The 22423-nt window shown below is 46.9% G+C and overlaps 1 protein-coding gene across 7 annotated transcripts in view; it reads right to left on the bottom strand.

Moving 5' to 3' along the window:
• Nucleotides 1-22423, bottom strand: part of CHD2 (chromodomain helicase DNA binding protein 2) — an 86175-nt gene that overhangs the window by 10494 nt on the left and 53258 nt on the right. For all 7 annotated transcript variants that reach the window (XM_069026262.1, XM_069026263.1, XM_069026264.1 and 4 more), the window contains 25 exons: nt 21117-21239; nt 20662-20808; nt 19641-19774; nt 18759-18984; nt 17934-18034; nt 17223-17267; nt 16895-17070; nt 16091-16215; nt 15277-15493; nt 14563-14652; nt 12178-12368; nt 10966-11154; nt 10330-10492; nt 9808-9960; nt 9249-9320; nt 8020-8169; nt 7277-7425; nt 6669-6765; nt 5871-5963; nt 5207-5380; nt 4129-4304; nt 2641-2682; nt 1533-1672; nt 666-804; nt 377-527 (listed from right to left, as the gene is read on the bottom strand). In XM_069026262.1, the coding sequence (XP_068882363.1) occupies nt 377-527; nt 666-804; nt 1533-1672; nt 2641-2682; nt 4129-4304; nt 5207-5380; nt 5871-5963; nt 6669-6765; nt 7277-7425; nt 8020-8169; nt 9249-9320; nt 9808-9960; nt 10330-10492; nt 10966-11154; nt 12178-12368; nt 14563-14652; nt 15277-15493; nt 16091-16215; nt 16895-17070; nt 17223-17267; nt 17934-18034; nt 18759-18984; nt 19641-19774; nt 20662-20808; nt 21117-21239 (3463 nt within the window). The remainder of the gene's footprint in view (nt 1-376; nt 528-665; nt 805-1532; nt 1673-2640; nt 2683-4128; nt 4305-5206; nt 5381-5870; nt 5964-6668; nt 6766-7276; nt 7426-8019; nt 8170-9248; nt 9321-9807; nt 9961-10329; nt 10493-10965; nt 11155-12177; nt 12369-14562; nt 14653-15276; nt 15494-16090; nt 16216-16894; nt 17071-17222; nt 17268-17933; nt 18035-18758; nt 18985-19640; nt 19775-20661; nt 20809-21116; nt 21240-22423) is intronic.

Below are 22423 nucleotides of genomic sequence, written 5' to 3'. Positions count from 1 at the left end.
CAGTGTCAAATCTGTGAAAAATTATTTCCACTCAGAAATTCACGCTCAGATTCTTGTGAGATGCTCAAGGAAACATCAAGTCACAGCTGTGCAATGCAGCCTCTTCTATCCTGTGCGTGGAACCACACATGTCAGCACTGCCATTTCCTGCCTGCATCATTTCAGTGTGGTTCAGCTGGTACTGCCCACCAAATAACACAACTCCGCTTTCCATCGAGCATGCAACATTCCATGAAGGTCACTGTTTTCCTCAATATTATTTATCATGATTTTTGGAGTAGTTACAAACACAAACATCTGTCTCTGGAGTAAATGAGTCATGTTCTCTATGAGCACTGCAATGGACCCCATGGAAGCACCAAGCAAAGCGACCTACCTTATCAGATAACTTCAACTCCGGATCTGTTTTAATTAGCTCCCAGTTTCCATAACCATGCTCGTAAATTCCCACTAACAAGCGAGAATCCTCCTCCACTCCCCAGTCTACATCAAAATGAGCAGCTTTGACACGGCACGTCAGGCGGTACCTAAAGGCATTTCAAACACGAGCTACTTTTAATGCTGTGGAGGATAAAGCAAATCCACACATCCAGGCTATTCTCTTTCCACTACAAAATCCAAATTCCCTGAGCCTCTTTCTGCATTGCCTACTTAGCTAAACTCACTTCTTCCTTTCCTCTGGGTCCGAGGGAATGGATTTGTGCAGCATTTCAAATTCCTCTTCGTGCTGGATGATGGATTTCACATTGACTTGGACACCAGAAATCTTGATAGTAGGACCTCGTCTCTTTCCAGGTCCTTTCCCTGCTCAGCAATAAAACAAAAGCAATTAAGAGAACTCTTACAGAAGGAAGTGTCTCTGTAAAATGGCTTCACAGACAATGATCAAGACATTGCCTGCAACCTCTTATTTAAACATTAGGCCCAAAATACGAGTTTTCTTCCACTCGCTCAGATTTGCCATTTAAACACCTCCCAGTATCATTTTCTTAAAAATACTTCCAAGTTTGCTGGAGCTGTTTCTTCTGCAGCCTTGGTCAGCTGCAACAGGCAGAGACCCAGCAGGAAATCCATCCCTGACTCTGTATGTCCAAACCAACAGCACAGAACAGCCAGCCAGAGAGTAGGTGGTGATTCCAACTCCAGGAATTGCTAACTGTGGATCCAGCTTTAGCATGGAGTACAGAGAACCAGTCTGATTTCCACTCCCAGGAGCAGTTAAAATAAGATCTGCTTTGCTTTGTGGCCCAGCATTCAATAAGCTGGTCACTTCAGCCTCTGCCCACAAAAACTCATGTCCAGCAGAAGCCAACAGACCCAAGTGGCACTTTCCAGTCTGAGCAGAAAGCTCAGGGGCTTCTCTCTGTGGGTGAGAGCTGCCTGGCAGAGATGGGGTGGTTTAAGTGTGTTCTTGTTCATTGCTTCTAAGTCACAATGTGGCCTCCCTGTCCAGCATGGGAATGGTTTCCCCACCAGCTCCACGGAACACTCCCCAAACCATCCTAATGGCAGCACACAACCATCTTGCTTACCTTCCCCTGGATTTTCCTTCAGCTGCTCCTCATATTCCTGCATTGCTGACACACAGCTGTTGTGGATGAGCTCCCCTAACCGCTTCAGGTCAGCCACAGACTTATCCACGAGCTCAGCATCCCGGGCAATGCACTCCAGCCTGGGAAATGGGAAGAGTTTTGTGTTTGATACAGCAGATCTCTTCTCAGCCACTTCCTAATCAATTGTTTCACAGCTCAGTGATGTACAGATATGAATGTATGAAACATGCACAGGTTGAGTTTGTGCAGGAAACAACCAAGTTTTTGCCTTTTTTTGGTCTAATAGCTGCAATGCAGATGTAGAAAAACTGATCCAATCCTTTGGATTTTTTATTACCAAAGCAAAGGTGAGAACTGTGTATCTTGGGGACAACAGGGACCCTCCATGACTGTCCAGCACTCCCTCAGGCTTTTCCAGTTCTACATTAACTCCATTTGATGGTCCAAAGCTGCCATCTGCTGTCCCTTTTGCCTGCCTGAAGTCAGTAACATCAAGGCTCACACACAAGCCTTGTGTTTCACAAGACAAGGGTACAACCAGCTGAAAAAACACTGCATTTCTCCTACAATACATTCAGGGAACTCTGCCTCAGCACTGAGACCTTTCCAAACCCAGCACAGGATCAGGGCCGTGCAGATCCACATTTGAGGATAGTGCCTCTCCTCATTTCCCTTCAGGAGCAATAGAGCATGGAAAGATGCTCCAAATTCAGTCCTGAGGCTAACATGCATACAGAAGCTTGGCAAGAGTTTTGGGTAGCATTTGCTGTTCCGACAGCTGCTCCCTCTCCTTTTTGGGCAGAGTGGGAATGCCCCAAGGGCCGGGCTCTGCCAGCAGGACACTGCTGTGTTACAGCCCGGCACCACGACTGCTCCAGCCGGTTTTTGGCCAGCGTTCGTCAGTGCCCATCAACAGAGACACCAGGGACTGTACAGCAGTGCTTGGGGTCCTGATGGCAGGACAGCAAGGCTTGTGCTGTCCGTGGAGGTTGTGTCACACACCCAGAGCAATGTGTGTCTGGCTGTGCTCACAAGTACAGCGTGCCTCCATGCCTCCCCTCTGGAGCAGGGCCAGGATGGGACTCACCGTTCAAGAGGCAATCCAAACTTCTTGTAAGCCTTGATAAACCTAAGGAGAAAAAACAAAATCAAAAACTAAACTAACTGCCATAAAAAGTAGGTCCAATATCACAAATTTGCTTGAATATATTAATTACAGCCTGTCACATTATCACCCTTGCATTCCCCACTGATCGGCTCAGCATCCCTCAGCACTGGGAGGCCTCATCTATTAGCCCCCACAAAGAGTTTTGTGACCTTGGTTGGAGAAGAACACAAGATTATTATAAATGGTGAGTGTTTGACAGATGAGGAAAGAAAAAAAAAAAGAGGAGAGTGGTAACTGTAGAGCAAAAAAAAAATAGAAGAAAGCACTGGCTCACACCATGTTGGTAATTATTAACTTCATTTTTCCAGGAAGAAAAGAGGCATTAAATCAATGTCATTAGTAATTTTAAAGCTCAGGCTGCAAATGTAGCAACCCATCACAGAAGAGCCAAATGTGGTTCAATCCATCACAGAGGTTTGCAGACGAGGTTTGCTATTTATTTTCATGTCTTATTTTTATTGTGAAAATCCCTGCTGTGGCTAACACAGCTTTTAGGGCAAGAGTTGCTGCAATCAAACATTGCCTTGAGCTGGGAGCAGACACAATGGCTACAACTACAGGTTATTTTTGAAATTAGTTAATTTTTTGCCTTCTTTTTTTCATTTTGTATTCTTTCAGCCTCTTTCTGCAACATCACAATAACCTAAATGGCTGTTATATTGCAGCATGTCCTTCCTGCTCCATGGCTGCAAGATGATTATGGGGCAGCTTCACAGCCCAAAAACTCCTGCTATCTCCTGCTTAAAAATACACCAGCTCAGAGATAGAGAGAGTTAAGGAAAACTCACAACCCCCTCTTCTCCATCTTTGGCTGAACATCTGGGCAGAGTTGTAAGACAAAGATCTTTGGAAAAGACTCAAGAATTTGAAGACAGAAGAAAATAATGTTCTGGAATTCAGTCCCCAGCTGACATCAGGGACTGACACACAGGTCTCGGATCAACAGCACCAATGCTTCTCATGGGGTCGTTTTGCCAGAACCTACCTCTCACTTAGAGCTTAAATCAGCAGGATGACTGCCAGAAAAATGTCAGGAAAGCCAGAGCCCTTGGTTTTTCCAGCTCTGCAGCTCATGGCACCTAAGACCTCACATGTTATATGGCATTAGCTTGATGCACTTGGCCCAGGAAGGGCAGTTAAACACGGATTAATTTTAGGAAGGTAGCAGCTCCACAGCAGCCTGACTAAAGACAACCCAGTCCATTTTGCACTGATCTGAATGTTAAGGTCATCAGCTGGGATCAAACTGAATTATATAAAGGCGCAGAAGCAGTCCCAGTGAACCAGCTCCGCCTAACCACTGACGTGCTTACAGGTGATCACTTCCTGGATTACTCTGGAATTTTCTCCACCTGCATGGGATTTCTATATTTGTTTTCTGAAGTGTCTCTTGTGCCCAGCACTGACCTCCTGATTTCAGCATCAGTAAATCCTTCCACAGTGTCTTTTCTAACACTCCGAGGGCGTCCCCTGCGCTTTGGTCTCTTCTCGTCATCGGTGTCGTCGGTCTCGCTTTCTGATCCAGATGATCTCTGAAGCCTTCTCTTGGTTTCTGCATCCGATTCACTGTCATTTGTCTGAGCCTGCACGTGCCAGAGAAACAGCAGTACACTTATCAACTGCTAATCTAATCAGCTAACAACCTTTTCTGTCCCTCTGTGCACTGGCAGTATTTAATGGACTGTAAAACACCTCAGCATCCATTCCTGAAGATGCAGGAGCCCATGTAACCAACCCAGAGAGGCAGCACACCTTGCAGTTCCCAGCTGGCTGAGGCTCTGGTGGTCATCCTCCCTTTACAACCACCAGTTTCACAATTGCATTTTGATCTACTAAAAGATGTTGAAATATTGATTTCTGTGGGTTTGTGCCACAGTCCCTTAGATTATTTTGAAAACCAGGACACCTCAGAAATTAATCCGGACTCATCCTACATGAATTATCCTTCTCTGTATTTTTCACTTCAATGTTTTTCCCCAGCTCACCCCAAAGAACAGTTCACCCCTCTTAAAGTCCCATGTCCCAGAAGAGCATCCTTGCACAGCCAACTTTCTTTTGGGGTGGATCCCATTACCTAAAGAACTTGGGAAGACACCATCTCTCTGGCCCCTCAGGATCCACATTTAGGCAAGAGCCACCCAGGGAGCTAGAGAGTCCAAGGAAAAGAGATGGCCAAAAAACAGCAAAATCTGCAGCAAAACCCAGTACAATTGGATAGTTTGCTTTGTGGTCACTACAGATTCTTTTTATTTTATCTGCTAAGATGAGGTGAGTCACACCAAGTCCAGTCTGGGCCCTCACACTGCATCCCAACCCATTGGTCCAATGCATGATGCCAACAAGAGGTCACTGTACTACCTCTGTGCTTCATTCCCAACCAACTTTGGAGGAGGGAAAGAAGCTTAGATGGCAAGGAGGCTTCCCTTGAGCATTCCCTTTGCCAGCTCTCGCCTCCTGCCTCTCATCCCCTCAAGATGAGCTGTACCTTTTTAGTTGAGCTCCGGATTCGAGGCAGCATGTAGATTTCTTCCAATTCTTTCTGCCTTTCTTCCTCCTCCACCTTTTTCCTCTGCTCTTCTGGAATGATATCATCCCAGTCCTTCTGGGACCTCTCATCCAGCTCTGTCTCTTCCTCCTCCATGGTTGCAAAGTTGGCAACCTTTTTACAAGCAAAGGAGAAGTTTTAGCAATTCCCTCCACTGGCAGGAACACCCCAGAGTTGTCTGCTAAGCCTCAACTCCTTCTCCATAGGAACTCTGCCAACACTTCCATAACTACTTCATAATTGATCCCTATGGCACTACGTTCCTGGCTCCTTGCCACGTCTTTGGACTACCAGCATTTGAGGAAGTACGTGCAGTTTAAGAAGTACTGCTGAGTATTTGTAAATTATTGGGTTTGTTTCCAAATTTGGTAAATTCTGCATTTTATTCACAGCCTTCAAAACCACTTTATTGAAATTAAATTAATACCTACATCAGAGGGGTTAGAACTGGATGGTCTTTAAGTTCCCTTCCAACCCAAACCATTCTGTGATTCTGTGATCTCTCCGAGGTGTTCCTGCTCTGACCTGTTACTGACCTCACCACCACGGCAGGGTGTGGGGAGCCACATTCCCACACCCCACTACAGAGCTTGGGGGTCCGTACCTTGAACTGGGAGAGCAGCTCATCGGTGGCACTGGTGGACACTTCATTCTCCCGTGTTTCAGCCAGACGCAGAATCTCATCAATGTCCATCTCCTGCCAGTCAGGGAGAAGGAGGGATAAAGCGGAGGGTGCTGAGCACAGCAGGAAGTAAGAGGCTTTGAGAGCAGACTCGTGTGCTGATATGAGCTAAATAAAGTGCAAATATCTGCAGGGTGTCATCCCAGAGGGCAAGGATGAACTAGCTCTAGTGGTACAACAAAGTACAAATAAGGTGACAGAACAGAAGGAAAGGACATCAAGGCTGAACAGTTGGGAAAATTTCCAGGCACTGAGATGTATGAACTGTGGACTGTTTCCCTGCTTGGACCATTAAGAGAATTGGGCAAAACACTCAATGCTAAACTGTCAAGCAATGCTGCACTGAGGCAGGAGAGAGCAACCTGTTCACTGCACTGTGCTGACTCCCGCCTCGCTCAGAGCCACCAAAAAAGGATTCTGAACAAGTGCTCAGAAGAGGCAGGGAGAGGAGCCTTCAGCAGGCTGTGCTGTCACTAGCTAATAATCCTCAGGAGCCAAGGGACTCCCTTGGTGACCATTACTATTTAATTCCCAACAATAAGGCTCTCACAAGCCCCTGGTCCCCCAGCCCCAGACTCTGCCTTCAGCTACTCCAGAACCCATGTTCACCTGCCTGCACTCGTGCACAGGGCAAGAACAAAGCAGGAGCAACCCCACACAGTCCCTCTTGCAGACCTGCAGAGCACTACAAACTGCTATGTGATTTCAATTTCAAACTACCTGAGGCTCTGACTCTTCCCCTTCAAGCTCCTTGAAAAGATCTTCAGCTCCAAACTTCAAAATAGCTGTCAGCTCCTCTTTGTTGAAGGGATTTGAGCTGGAAGAAAAAACGAGAAGGAAAAGGTGTTTTGGACTGTTCAGTCAGAACTGCTACAGCACAAAACCATACCAAAGTTTTTCCTAATTGAAGCAAGGAGTAAGTTGTCTACCCAGCACTATAAAGAGCTTTGTTATTAATCTCTTTCCTGCTCTAGCACAGACAAAGACTGCATTGGGAACCACCTCCATCTACTGGGGGAAATGAAGAGAATCTGAGGTCACTGCCAAAATGCAGCTGTTCCACAGCCAGGTTCCCTCAGACCAGGATGATCTCTGGGTGGAAGACAGAAGGAAAAACAAGTAATACACTAAAACTCATTTTTAATGTCTCATCATCTTTATTCTACGTGTCCAAATTAATGGCTGCAGAAGCCAAATCAGTGGAAGCTGCCATTACTTATTAGCCTTCTGCCCTGTACTCTATCAAATAAATATTGGAAAATGCCAGCAAGTGAAGCTGGTTATGCCACGTGTTCCAGACATTTCTGCCTCCTGACACAGTCACATACTTGGATCTCCCAGAGTTGTTGTCCAGAACAGTCCGGCCAGTGGTGTCCATACGCTGGATAACCAAATGATCCAGCACCATTTTCTTCTTGGCTCTCTCAATGATCTCCTCCTCCACTGTCCCCTTTGTGACCAGGCGGTAAATATTCACCTGAGTGGCAAAAAGAGAACACAGCTATTTCCTGGACAGGCTCTGCTGATACAGCAATGCATCCCTCAGCTGTTTTCACTGGGCTGCTGGCATTGTCTCTTCATGTACAGATGTGCTTCTTCAGAAGAAAAACAAGCACATTCTCTTTGTATCTCAGGAGATCCAGTTAAAATCAGGATGGTTAACACAGATCTTGTAGTGTGCCTAAGCACAGAGTAAAAATCTTCTGAAACAACCACTCTAAATTCAAACTAGCACCAAGCTTTTCACATATCTAATAACCCCTAGTAAAGGTGGATGTTCTACTTTTTATCAGGGCAAGAAAGAACAAAGTCCACTAGGACTAGGCTGAGAAGTGCAATTCCATGGGTTGGGTTCTGGGTTTGTTCAAAACCAACAGAAAGACTTGGGATCTGGCAAATCTGGGCTCGTTTTTTGTCTCCTACTTTTTAAATGAGATTCCCTTGGGCAGCACTCTCTGGAGCAAGGACTGGGACAAAAAGCCCATGTTTTCAGAAGCTCTGGTGAGGTGAGAGCCTGTTTAGATGCACACACTGAAGGCACAGTGAAAACACCCCAGGCAACTCTTCTCACCTGCTTCTTTTGTCCGATCCGGTGAGCTCGGGCCTGAGCCTGAAGATCATTTTGGGGGTTCCAGTCCGAGTCAAAGATAACAACAGTATCAGCAGAGGCCAAATTTATTCCCAGCCCCCCAGCTCGTGTTGACAACAAGAAACAGAAGTCCTGGGAAGGAAAAAACAGAAGTATCCATGAGTTAACCAACTTGTAACTGTGGGCATACAATGGCAATGGTGACTCAAAAACTGTACAAGAAAATGGAGGGAAGGCTCTGTTGCACTCATGCTTTTTAAAGTTGAAAAACTATTTCCTTCCCTGTTCATTCAGGCTGAGCAGCACCAGTCTTTGAGCCCAGACCCAGAGTGAGGCAGTGCTGGCCCACATGAAGGGTGTGCTACTCCAGACATGAATCAATACAGGAGAGCAACACAAGCAGCTCAAGGCAAGGGCACCTTGGAGTCACTTTTGAAGGTCAGACCACATTGCCCACCAGATTCCTACAACAGCAGCAGGCAAACACCTGCTTTTTATTGCCTGAATCCTGTTAGGAATGAGATCAGCAATGAACAGACTGTGCCAGGTTAGAGCCAAGATGCCTGAGCCCCCACAGATGCCCTCAGGATAGGGATCTATGGGCATTCTTGCTCCTTCCCCCCTCACACTTCCTTTTGTTAACTTTCCTACAACCACGATCTCTCACAACTCCTGTGTGAGCCAAGAATTCCACTCCAGCTCAGGCTTCTGGAGTGAGGAAAGGTATTTCTCACAGCTGGGCTGATGGACACAAAAACAAGTGTCTTGCACCAGTCACTGTGAGTCAGCAAGCCCAGATGAGAGGCTTCAGATGCCCTCTCCTATTACACTGGAGACTTTCACCTCCAAGACCAGACTTCACTGCCTGCCAGCACTTAAAATCCTCCTTTTGCCTCTGCCATTTCACATCCAAAACCAGCTTCAGACTGGAATCACTCAGCAACTGTCTCATTCTCCAGACCAATAGGGAGAGAATTGCTAAATTTTGGCTCTTCCCAGCTTCTTCAGGACTTTCTGGAGATGTGGCTTGCAGCCCTGTTCCTTGGATGTGGGAGATTTAAAATAAGCAATATGGCTGGTTGCAAAACCTGCCATGTCTATGTCTTTAAAAGTACCTGGGGTACTGTAAAAAGAACTGAACTGAACTAATCCCCTCTTGTCAGACACAACCTGTGGCTCAGCCACAAACCCTCTGCCCAGGCCTGCGGTACCTCGGAGCCGTCGGCGTTGAAGTGATCCAGCGCCTGCTTTCGGATCTCCCCCTTGATCGAGCCGTCCAAGCGCTGGAAAAATCAACAATAATGATAAAAGAAAGAAGGTAAAGGAGCCCTGAGGGCTGCACCCGAGTGCTGTCAGCCCTACAGCCCCCTTTGCTGCCTGCAGCGTTTAATTGTTAAAAATAGCCGCCAATTAAAAATAACTGCACTGCCTCAGCTGTGTCACAAGGGCTGGGGGAAGCTCAGGGAACAGGCACACAGCGGGTGGCACCACAGCTCCCGTTACAGGCTCCCAGCCAGCCTCTCTGTGCTCACTGTCCTCTCCTCAGGGTTTATCACAGGCCACAGCCCAAAGGAGTGGCCTGTCAGAGGAGTTTTGCAGAGATGGGGCCATACTGAAATGAAGGGACATCCCAGTTCCCTCCAGTAAGTGCCACCTGTAATCCCAGCCACCAGCCTCTGGGGAACTCAGTGACTCCCATTGCTGAAGCTCCCTCCACTTTTTCCCGCTTTCAAGGGGACCCACATTGTTTTCCATGCTGATGTTTCTCACCTGAAAAGGGTAGTGTTTGATAGTCAGGTACTCTGCCAAGATGTCCAGCATCCTCACCATCTGGGAGAAGATCAGCACTCTGTTGCCTCTCTCCCGCAGCCTGGTCAGCAGCTTATCCAAGAGAATCAGCTTTCCACTGCTCCTGACCAGAGACTGAAGAAATAACCATCATTTCCAATCTTACCCTTATGTACATCACACAGAGACCTGCACAGACCTGCTCCTTTTGGGGTCATGCATCTCTTGTACATCTCTAATCTAATCATCTGGGTTTACACAGCAGAGCCCACACACACAATGAATCACACAAGAGAGATCTTACACTGCCTGCAACTCCTGCTCTAGAAGGCCATAAAATGTTGCCTACAGTGGAAGTGAAGGGCTGGGGGTTCAAATGGCTTAGCTGTGAGGACTATTTTTAAAGGAGAAGCCACAGAAGCCAAAGCTTCACCAGACATCCTGCTGGGAGGACAAAAGAATGAAATCTAAGGAAAAAAGGTGGCGACCAAGGACACCACTCACCTGCAGGGTCTCAAGGCCATTCTCTCTCTCATTTTCCTCAGGAGGTTTGATAAGGTAGCAATGGTTGCAGCACTTTTTCAATTCCATCACAATGTTCAGGAAACCAGATGTGCTCCCCCTTGTTCCCTTTGAAAGAGCTTTGTAGTTTCTTGTCAAAATCCACCTGCAGGCATGAAAATTAAAGCCCAGATCATCACTCAGTGCAGAGCAGAGTCTTGGAGGAACAAAACCTTCAGGAAGAGCTCATTCAGGCATCAGTCTACTTCCCACCCTCCATCTCTCCTCACTTCTCTTACAGAATACTACTCTTTCCTCCCTAAAAACCCTGACCTGACTTTCTTGTTGATATTATCACAGTTCAATATTCAACAGCCTGCCAATTTCGTGCATATTTTCACTCCCCCAGGAAAGACATAACCTCTGTCTTGCAAAACTGGCCAGTTGAACTGTATCATTCTACAAAAGCATCTCCCAGAAGGAAAGATACCAACCACCCTACCTCATATTCCTACTGGGAAGCTCCCAGTACTACAGGTGATGGTGTCACATTGCACTCTGAAGGAACATATTGCCAAGGCCCACATAAAGATGTGTCCATTTCTACTGGCACTCCCAGTAACTTATTCAGTGACTCACTTGTAATACTGTTTCTGCAGAGCAGACATTTCCACCCGGAGGATCTGCTCCACTTTGGCTGGCAAAGATTTCTCTACATCCTTCTTCACTCTGCGCAGGAGAAACGGCTCCAGGACTTTGTGAAGGCTCTGGTAGCCATTCTCTCTACCTTTCCCGTGGTCCTCTTCAAAATCCTCCCAGAATTCAAACCTGGCAACAGAAAGGAAGAGAAAGGAAGGGTCAGAATATCTCTTGTCTTATGGCACCAAACAGCATCTATTGGATACACTCCTACTCCACCACAAGACAGGAGACCATCAGTTGAATGGAAACACAGTGGAAGACAAGAGGTTCACTCTGCTCAGGTTAACTCAACAGATGGCTGGCAAAGCTAGAAGCTCTCTGGGCTTAGATGCCTTCCTAACATCTTATATTTGAGCTCCACACTGACTCCCAGGACCCAAAATCCCAAGTTTCCCACTATTTTACTCTGTTGGCATTTACCTGGCAGTAGTTTCTGAACTTTCCGCGGTGCCTCCCTGAGGCAGGGCTTTGACAACTGGACTGTTTTACCCTGCTCTGAAGGCTCTTTTGGGATTGTTGGCTCCTCTGACAGCTCCTTTGAAATGTGGAGATCCACTCTCCTCCACTTGGGAGACCTCAAGCCTCTCCTTCACTCTTTCTGTGATCCAACAAAAAGAATTTGGGGGACAGCTCTTCTCGCAGTCAAACATCATTTTAGTGAACTTTGGGGCATGCTTGCCTTAGCCTTAGAGATGCCCATAGCTCATTTTATTTTAAAGAAAACAAAATATTTGTTACACTGTAGACGCACAATCAGCCAGCCAGCACCCCAGAGCTGCCATGAAATGGTTGGCAGGGGTGCCTGAACCACAGTGTACTGGAAACCTCAGAAATGGCTGAGAAGATTTTCTTAAAATGAGTTTAGCTTTTTAGAGATGGCTGGAAGACAGCAGACAGATATGAAAGCTATGTATCAGGTTTCCCCATTCAGTTTGCTGCCAGAAATACTCCTTGTGTTAGTTATTCAACCTTTGATTTTCCCAACTAATGTCTGTTCTCCTGTCACTGCTGTCACACCATTGAGTTTAATTCAGGGATTTAATTCAGGGATTTAATTCAGGGATTTCTGCCATTCTGCACTCCCTTGAGCCTATTTAACAGATGAGAATGGACCGAGACATTTCTTGGAAGGCCCAGAAGGAGACTCACTTCTCTGGCATGATGAAGTGCAGCAGGGACCAGAGCTCCTTGAGTGAGTTTTGAAGCGGGGTGCCGGTGATCAGCAGCCTGTGGTTGGACTTGAAATCAATCAATGTTTTGTACAGCAAGGAGTCGTCATTTTTCAACCGATGGGCTTCGTCCACGCCTAGAAAGGCCCAGTTAATGCTTCCCAGAACAGTCTGGAGGAAGAGAAGGAAAAAAACACAGGCGCCGAGGAGACGCTGGGTCAGACAGGCCCCACCACCTTGCTCCTGTGTCTCTCTCCAAGGCCAGACAGGCCTGCAGTGTGTGCTGTCCTGCAGTGTGTGCTGCCCTGCAGTGTGTGCAGCCCTGCAGTGTGTGCAGCCCTGCAGTGTGTGCTGTCCTGCAGTGTGTGCTGTCCTGCAGTGTGTGCAGCCCTGCAGTGTGTGCAGCCCTGCAGTGTGTGCTGTCCTGCAGCGTGTGCTGTCCTGCAGCGTGTGCTGTCCTGCAGCGTGTGCTGTCCTGCAGTGTGTGCTGTCCTGCAGCGTGTGCTGTCCTGCAGCGTGTGCTGCCCTGCAGTGTGTGCTGCCCTGCAGTGTGTGCTGTCCTGCAGTGTGTGCAGCCCTGCAGTGTGTGCTGCCCTGCAGTGTGTGCTGCCCTGCAGTGTGTGCAGCCCTGCAGTGTGTGCAGCCCTGCAGTGTGTGCTGTCCTGCAGTGTGTGCTGCCCTGCAGTGTGTGCAGCCCTGCAGTGTGTGCTGTCCTGCAGTGTGTGCAGCCCTGCAGTGTGTGCAGCCCTGCAGTGTGTGCTGCCCTGCAGTGTGTGCTGCCCTGCAGCGTGTGCTGCCCTGCAGTGTGTGCAGCCCTGCAGTGTGTGCAGCCCTGCAGCGTGTGCAGCCCTGCAGTGTGTGCTGTCCTGCAGTGTGTGCTGCCCTGCAGTGTGTGCTGCCCTGCAGTGTGTGCAGCCCTGCAGCGTGTGCTGCCCTGCAGTGTGTGCAGCCCTGCAGTGTGTGCAGCCCTGCAGTGTGTGCTGCCCTGCAGTGTGTGCTGTCCTGCAGTGTGTGCTGCCCTGCAGTGTGTGCAGCCCTGCAGTGTGTGCTGTCCTGCAGTGTGTGCTGTCCTGCAGCGTGTGCTGTCCTGCAGCGTGTGCTGTCCTGCAGCGTGTGCTGCCCTGCAGTGTGTGCTGTCCTGCAGTGTGTGCAGCCCTGCAGTGTGTGCTGTCCTGCAGTGTGTGCTGTCCTGCAGTGTGTGCAGTCCTGCAGTGTGTGCTGCCCTGCAGTGTGTGCAGCCCTGCAGTGTGTGCAGCCCTGCAGTGTGTGCTGCCCTGCAGTGTGTGCAGCCCTGCAGTGTGTGCTGCCCTGCAGTGTGTGCAGCCCTGCAGTGTGTGCAGCCCTGCAGTGTGTGCAGCCCTGCAGTGTGTGCTGTCCTGCAGTGTGTGCTGTCCTGCAGTGTGTGCTGCCCTGCAGTGTGTGCTGTCCTGCAGTGTGTGCTGTCCTGCAGTGTGTGCAGCCCTGCAGTGTGTGCAGCCCTGCAGTGTGTGCTGTCCTGCAGTGTGTGCAGCCCTGCAGTGTGTGCAGCCCTGCAGTGTGTGCTGTCCTGCAGTGTGTGCAGCCCTGCAGTGTGTGCAGCCCTGCAGTGTGTGCTGTCCAGCGTGTCCTGCCCCAGCCCTGCGGCTGGATGCTTGCAGGATTTTCTTGCTAACAAAATCTGGGGACCAAGGTGTCTTCCCAGAAAGGAAACGGTGGAAATTAGCCATGCTGTAACACACTCCTGCTGTATCTCAGTAGTCTTGCAGCAAGTACACCTATTCTAATCCTCCTTTGCTTTACCCAGAAAGCACAGTCCCTTCCCAGCTCTTTACTCCCCGCTTTCTCCATATCCTTGGGGCCCTGTGTAGCATTAGTCCCACTGCAGCAAGAACAGGAGAGCAGATGAACAAGCCTAAAAAGTTCAGGTAATCCAAGAGTTTTGATTTTAATTTTTTTTCTTTTTTTAAGCTTTTTGTTTTCTGCTAGGACTCAGTGATACACTGACAGGGATGATGAGTATTTCCTAAGCCGACAAATTTCTTGTGGATGTAAAAATGTAAATACTGTTAACACTGTGGCCAGAGGTTCAGTGTAACGTTTTGTCCTCTTAACAAGCCTAAATTAAACCAGGTAAAAATCCAGGTACTGCTGGATACTGCCAGATGTCTTACATGTAAAAAGAATAGCACAACTGTGCAGTACAAGAGTGAAGACACTGTAACATGTGCCCCACATTCCCTGTGCATTACTGGCAAGAAAAAGCAAATAGTGGCTGTAGTTCTCCATCACCACAGAGGGAAGAGGTGAAACCCAGTAGCTGAGGACTGGCTTTCCATTTGAAAATGAGAGAAAGTCTAAGTAAAAACATCCTTGGACCATTACTCACCTTATCCTTCAGGAGGATCTCATATGTTGTGATAAGTGCATTGAATTTCAATCTTTTAGACTGAGAATGGATCCACTCATATTCACGTATCTGTGAGAGGACACAAAAGTTGACTTCAACACATGTTATCAAAAGGAAAGAGTTAACAATTGTTCTTTTAGTGTAGCTGTAGCCAGAGACTCCAACCAAGTCCAAACCCTTGTTGTTCCAAGGTGCCATTTGATGAGCTCAATGTGCCCTAGGAACAACTTGTTTTAGTGCACACATTGTTCAACTGCCCTTGCACAGGTAGCAAAATAAGGTCAGCTTGCTGTTGTGACATTAATGAACACATCACCTCACTGTGGACAGCACTAGAGTCCCAACACTTGTGTGCTCCAGTGTCTGAATAGTTCCAAACACTGAAGACAAGCACCTTCACACTGCTGGACTCCTCACTGCATGTTTCAGCCCAGAGCAGTACTGGCTTCCAGATTCTGAGAGAAGCCAGTACTCCTGCACTCACTCCAAGAGGGAAAATAAAGCAGAAAATTCCCTGCAGCAGGGAATTACACCCACATGCTCAGCTACACCAGCTCCAGCTGCCTGCAGTGCTGCCAGCACTATCCACCAGCCTCTCCAGCTGACTGTGTGTCACACACATCACACACAAGCTGCTGCTTTGCACCCAGCGCTTCTCCCTGAGCCCTCACCCTTTGCTCTCTGATTACACACCATGTTCCTGCTCATGAGGTCTCCAATGTAAACCACCACGTTTATCTCGGGCGCCCACACTTCAAACTCCCTCTGCCAGGAGGTGAGGGTGGACAGGGGCACGACCACCAGGAAAGGGCCGTACAGCTGGTGCTGATGGAACAGGTAGGACAGGAATGATATTGTCTGAATTGTCTTGCCTAGTCCCATTTCATCAGCCAGGATCACGCTGTTGTTCCTGAGAAAGAGGAGAACAAACAAAAATGCTGCCTGAGTGCATGTTTCTGCCACTTTGAATTTACTGTGCTCCACATGAACAGCAATCCACAGCAAGGACAGAGAGGGGCAGTGCAAAAACAGTTATTTGAACAATTCCAAGTGGATCCCAGGGACAGCCAGACTGAACATGGCACAATAACATGCAAAAATTAACTATGATGACTGTAAACTGGAGGAAAACAGGCAAAGGTAGAGGGGAATCAGTGGCCTAATTTCAGAAGGACATTTCTCAAAGACTTCAATGAGTATAAAAGTACACTGAGCCAGAAACCTTTTTTTCCCATTAAGTCAATGGAAATCTAGGGCTGATATGTGCCAGACTCACACAAATTCAGCATGTGAACAGGCCCAGACAGGGAAAATGCTTTTTGTTTTCATACAAGGTTTCTTAAATTCATGCTTTAGGTAGTGTCTGCAATGCAGCCAGGAATGATAATATTTGGAATCTTCCAAGCTGCAGAAGGAGGGTAGGTAAAGACCTCACTTGAAAAGAGGAGTGCCAAATCCTTCTGGGACAAACAAGCCACAGAATGAACATCACAGCCTCTGTACATACTTGCACCAGGAGTGAGCGAGCCAGTTGAGGCCCTCCAGCTGGTAATCCCGCAGCTCCAGGTTCTCCCCACCGATGTACGAGGGCTGCTTCTTCAAGGCAACAAACCTCGGCCTCTGCTTCAACACCTGAAAGAGATGCTGCCATAAGTCTATCGAAGAAAAAGACAAAATAGTCAGTAGCTGAAAGGCTGAAAATTCAGCAATGAAATCTATGAATTTAGCAAAGAGTGCCTATCTCTTCACTGGTTCAAGTCCATCCACATTTTCCTAGCCAGTGCTTCTGTCTGCATTTCTTGTGATTTGCCTGCTGCCTGCTGGTTTATGATCAGGGCTCTGAGTCCCCCAGGAGTGCAGTAAGCTGCACAAAATGCACAGGAGTTGGAACAAGCTCCACTTCCTTCTTTGTCCTCTTTTGGTTTTTCTCCCATTATTCCTGTCCCTCTCCTTCACTGCATCAGCATCTTGCAGGCTTCCTCTTTTCCCAGGTGTGCTGTTTTTTCACCCAATTGATATTAAAACTGCTGCAGCTCCTTCTGAGGAGGAAGCACTTTGCAAGGATTAATTAAGCCTCCCACTCCCCAGGGGGACATAACGTTCTCACTGTGCACAGAGTAAATGAAACTCAAAGGGGTTCGCATTCTGCTTGAAGTACAATACGAGAACAGCAAACAACCCTTCAAACACAGGTGGGAGGATGGGAAAATGTTCTCTGACATTTATCCTGAAAAAATTTCATGTTCCCACTGCTTGCATCTTCCCCCAGCCTGGAGGAACCCAGCAAAGGAAAGAAGAGAAGCCAGCAAACCTTGCAGTCCCGGGTGGGAATCGTCTTGGAGTTGTTACGACTGTTGAAGCTGTCGATGCAGTGCTGAAATTTCTTGCTGATCAGAGCCTCATCTTCCCAGCTGCACTCAGCATAGGGCAGCCCCATCCACTTACACAGGTATTCGGGGTCATTCGAGGATGTTTTGCGACTGTTTGCTGTAAAATATGCCAAAAAGCCCAAAGCTCAGCACCTGAGGTTGAGCGGCTGAACCACAAGTGCGGTTCACAGGCTGAACTGCCCGGACAGCCACAAGACAGCGCTTGGCTCATAGGAAAAGTGTAGAGAGACCAAAAAAATGCTCTTTTACCTGGGAAATCTGAATGTCCCGTGGCAGACTTGCTGGTCTTCACAGCTGTGTTTGGAGAGAGAAGGGAAGGGAGGGTTGGAATGCTGGCAGCCAGCAGAGGGAGCAGGGCAGGCGAGCACTGCCTCACACCCACGTTTTTACAGGAATTCTACTGGAAATAGGTTAAACAGCTCTCCACACCAATTCCCAAAGCAGCTGGGTGCTGGCACCTCTGACTGACATGACTGTGATATTACCAAAGCACTCAATAAATTCTGTTTTTATTTTTATGAATTAATCATGAAAATCTCATCCCTCAGCTGCCTTGCAGCCTAACCCCATCCTCAACCACACCCCGGAAAGTGGTCCTCACAAAAGCCACGCCCATGCTGCTGCTTTGGATACAAACACCTTGCATCCAAAGGGCTCAAGACAAAGAACTTCAGCAGCAACAATTTCAGCAACCCCTCAGAAACAAGTGCATCATCCCATAATCCAGGCAAGCAGAGTCACTTATTTGTATTGCTTGTAAATACAAATCTGTAAACCTGGATTTCTACTGTCCAAATTCCTGAATTTCACACAGTGAAATACACTAAATACCGGGGATTTTTTCTTCAGGCATACTGGAGGACAGGGAAGAAGAGAGAGCTTCACACTCCTTCTGCTGTCACATGGATTAAAGTTCCCACTCCCACTTCACCCCTTTACCAAAGTCTTGGCTCCACTTACCAATTACCCTCTCCACTATTTGATACTGTTTGTTCAGCTCTGAAGCCAGCTCTTGTTGGCAGTTGAAATATTCTACATCTTCAGGTGATACCTTGCCCAGCCTAGATGCAAAATAACCCAAAAGAAAAAAACAACCCACTATAATGCTTCTGTCATAGTGGTCATGGATGTTACATATAGAAAATCTACTTGCCTACATGGCTCTGACATTCAGACAAGTCACGGAGCAAACTACTGTTATATGACATGTTTCTTAAATTTCCTATAATTATAAATTATTGCTGAGAAGCAAATGTCACAGATGTTGAGATTGCCTCCCTGTTAAATGCTGCCTTATTCTGATGCAAGAATCAGTCTCAAAACAGGAATCAAATAGAGATGGAAGCTGCTACTCCAGCTTTACCACTTTGGAAATACACCGTAGCTCCCCTTATAGTTCCTGGGGAAGCTGGACATAAACTGATGCAAAAACTTGTACACAGAGAAGCCCACAATTAACAAAAGTTAGTAAGGCTGCAAGCCCTCACAGCACCTCCTAGGCCAGGTGAGTCTGTGCACCATTTATTTGTCATAATCTCTCCCAATTCTTAAGCCTAGGAAGCAGCAATAGTGTGAACTTATGCCTTGCCCTCTCCATTTTACAGCCATCCACACCGCAGACATCATTTCTGTGAGGGGGACATTCCTCAGCAGGCAAAGAGAGACCAGAGTGCACATGAAACATACTTTGTAAGAAGAAATCAAACATTTTCAGTCATGACTCCTCAAACCTCTGGCTGAAAATTACTTGCCCAAGGCCAAATCACTGCCTGGAGTGAAGCCTACCATTGCTTGATCTCCTCCTCTTTTTTCTTGAAGTTTTCGAGCTTTTTCAGGCCCTTCACTTTCTGCTGCTGCAAGGACTCCTCGCTCTCCCACGTGCTGTGGATGTATGACCAGCCCTTCCATTTGATCAGGTACTGAACTTCCCCCTCATCCTTCTCCGGGTCGAAGTCGGCGCTGGGGTTGCCGTTGGCCTCGGTTGCGTACACCGTGGTGGAAGCTCCAATGGCTGCAAGAGAGACCAGCCTGCATTTGGTACCTTCATTATCAACCACTGGGCATTAACTGCATTAGAGCAGGAAGTTACTCTTGTAATACATCTTTTGTGGGAGCACAAAGAGCATCCGACAGATTCTGCAACTCTGTAAGGCAGGCACACAAAAGTTTTCCCTACAGCAGAATCTTTTTAAAGCTGTCATAAGTAGCTTTTCTTTAAGTATAATTCAAAGGCCCCTTGAAAGTGTTCACAACCATTCAGTTTTACAAAACACTTTTGTAAGGCTTTGAGAACAAAACATTGGCTTTATTTTCATTATGGCTTTGTCAATGGGGCCATGAAAACTGACTCTCTTAGATCTGTTTTATATTTCAAAGCAAAGAAGAGCAGAAATTGCAGAACAATGACTGCATCTCTAAAATGTGTGCAGGCTAAATGAAAGCTGCCGAGTACATAAACTATAGAGATTTTAGGATTTTAAATATTATATGTTACAAAAGCTATTACATATTACAAGACATAAATAAGAGGCACAGAGGAAAAGATGAAAAGCACTGAAACAACCCTTGGCCCCACTTTGAAGTTACAAAAGCATTGCACCAGCTCAAAGAAACCATGAGCACGTGCGATTGCCATCAGAAATAAAGGCTTCTTCCAGAGCCACGCACCTCCCTTTTTTCCAAGCCTGATGTCCAAGACTTTCTCAATAGTTTCACTGTTGTCTTGTTGTTCATCAGCACCTTCCCCAGTCATCTCTATCAGGTCATCAGAATCCGTCTCAAAATCATCATCCTCTTTGTAGCTGAATAAGATCAAAACCAAACTGATATAAAACCCTTGATTCTTCCCAGCCCACCAACACAGAGAATGGCTCAGACTGGAGCACCTTCTCCAGCATTTATCCTGTGGTTCAGTGCACATTCAGCACACACATGTCTTAAGTCATCCATTCAGTATTTTTCCCCAAGACACTTAAACAGCTACACTTTATCAGACTAATCCTCTATCTTGCCCATATAATTTTTCTAACCATGGCCAACAACAGATGACTCATAAGGTAGAACAATCTCTGCAGGAGAAGCAAGGCCAAAACAGAGAAAGTCTCCACTGTTGAGGGAAAGATTATTCTATGGAGGTTGCAGAGGCTGCACGGGTGCCTACACTGCCCTAGGAACTGCACTTCTCATCTTTGATGAATGTTTAACCACCACAAAATATCATTTGAATGGCTCTTTGCAAGTCCCTTATTGGGACTGCCCAAAAGGTGAGAAGGTACACTGGGGAATGGATAAAGCTTTACCTCCACCCTGTCTCAACACTCTGTCCCAGGGCATTACCTATCAGCCACTCTCAGACAATTGGTCCAGTCCAGCAGAGCTCCTCCCTTTTGCTCATTTTCATCTATTATTTGCAATTATTAATCTCATCTGAGAGTGCTTTACAAATATTATGCAAACCTCCTCATGTTTCTCTAAGAGGGACTGGTAAACATTCCCTCCTTCACAGATGGCAAAACGAGGTAAACCAGGATGTTCCCAGCATGAATCTGTCAAAAGAGCCACACCTCAGCCACAGGTCTCTGCAGGGCAGAGCAGGGTCTCTGCAGGACCACACAGGGAGTCAGGGCCCCCAGTGCTCCCCCTTCCCCAGCCAGCTCTCACCCCCAAGCAACCCCACACTTCTTCACACCTGACATTTTTGGCTGCTCTTCGCCGAGTTTGTCTCTTGGGGGTCTCATCATCTTCATCATCATCATCATCTTCAGATGAGTCTGGTTTCTTCCTCTTCCCACGCTGGATTTTGTGGGGCTTTTTAACACCAGTTTTGGCCACTGTTCTAAAATAAGAGTTAATAAAGCCATAATACAGCATGGTTTATGTAAATATCCGCTTTAGTAAGTCTTTAAGGAAGCACAAGTCTCAAATATTAGACTCCTAAGGGATTTAATCTGCTCTGTCATGGAAAACACTCTATTGCTCACTGGAGCATGAGATGGGGAGATGAGGGAGTAACTAGGCCCTAGGTTTACTAGGCCATAAACAAGGGTAATATTGCAGGAAAAATACACATTTGTTAGTGACAAACAGGGATTTCCTCTCCATGCAGCACAGGCAGAAAAAGAGACTGAACCAACCATTCCTTACCTCCTCTGGACAGGCCTTCTTGCTTTAATTTTCTTCGGTTCAGGCTCACTCTCTCCACTGGTGCCTTGCTCCCCTCCATCTTCATCCTCTTCTCCAGCAGAGACCTCTCTTTTCCATTTAATTCTGTGGTCAGAAATGTAGGTCATGAAGGGCAATGATATTTCTACACAAACACCTGAACAAACACCTGGGGGGTCTCAGTCACCTGGGCTTTTGTTCACATAGAGGCAGGATTGCCTTGAGTGAGAGCAGCTCTTACCACATGCAACCACGTGCTGGTGGCAGAGCTGTACTGCTCAAACCTGGGTGGGCAAGGGCTTTGATTGATTTTTTTTTTTCTCTACCTCTTCATTTTTGAGATGGGCTGGAAGGATCTGAAGAGAAGTGCTGACTGTCACAGAGCACGAGCCACAATGTGCAGTTACATGAGCGCCTTGGAGCCCAGAAAATGGAGCGACGAGTGTCCAGACATCTAAATTCTCCTGTCAATTCAAGTTTCCAAGTGTGAAGCCAAGTCACATTGCACCATTAGTGGAAGGAAGCACATTCTCTGGGGGCAACTCAGAACAAAGCTGCAGCTCCAAAATGCCTTTTGGAGGAGCCCCTCCTCTCTCCAAGGGGACATAGAGGGTCCACAAAGATCATTCTCCTTGACCAGGAGAGGTTCATATTACCACAGTCCTCCCTCTACTTTATCACCTTCCCTCCTGCACTGATGGGTACAACTAAATGAAGAGTTAAAAAACAAGATGCAGGAGAAAGTGAGCAGGATCATGTGGCTGTGTTTAGATTTTCTCCATCAGGCAGCTCATGGTTCCCTACTTCACATTAGTGTTTGGAAAAACTAAAAGGTACTTCTTAGATGGGAAAAAGGCAGTAAAACATGACTGTAAGTGAACTCATTTACAGTGCTCAGACATCCAAAGCATTCTTTATGGAAGTTCTTTTGTTTTAACAGAGGGTTATAAAAGATAAAAGAGGATAACAATTTGGCATTTTATTCTCAGTTAATCAAAAAGGTAGGAGGAGAAGGGATTAAACAGTTTTAAGTATCTCTGAAGGAGAATCAGTAACCTGATGGAAGAGTGAAAGACTGACAACAGAAAGTGAACCTGACTCATTCAGATTCCGTCACAGGTACAGTAGGAAAATACAAACAAAAGCTGGAAAATTGCATCCATCAATAGATCCATATTCATGCTTCAATTTTAGTAATCCAAAGTATTATTACTGGAAATATTAAAGTATTTCTTTTACAAGCTCTCCATGTTGACAGCTCCTATCAAACAATCCAATGTGCTACTGTA

The sequence above is a fragment of the Aphelocoma coerulescens genome, chromosome 10 (genome assembly GCF_041296385.1).
Source record: "Aphelocoma coerulescens isolate FSJ_1873_10779 chromosome 10, UR_Acoe_1.0, whole genome shotgun sequence".
Classification (NCBI taxonomy): domain Eukaryota; kingdom Metazoa; phylum Chordata; class Aves; order Passeriformes; family Corvidae; genus Aphelocoma; species Aphelocoma coerulescens.
This window is presented reverse-complemented; position numbering and strand designations above follow the sequence as displayed.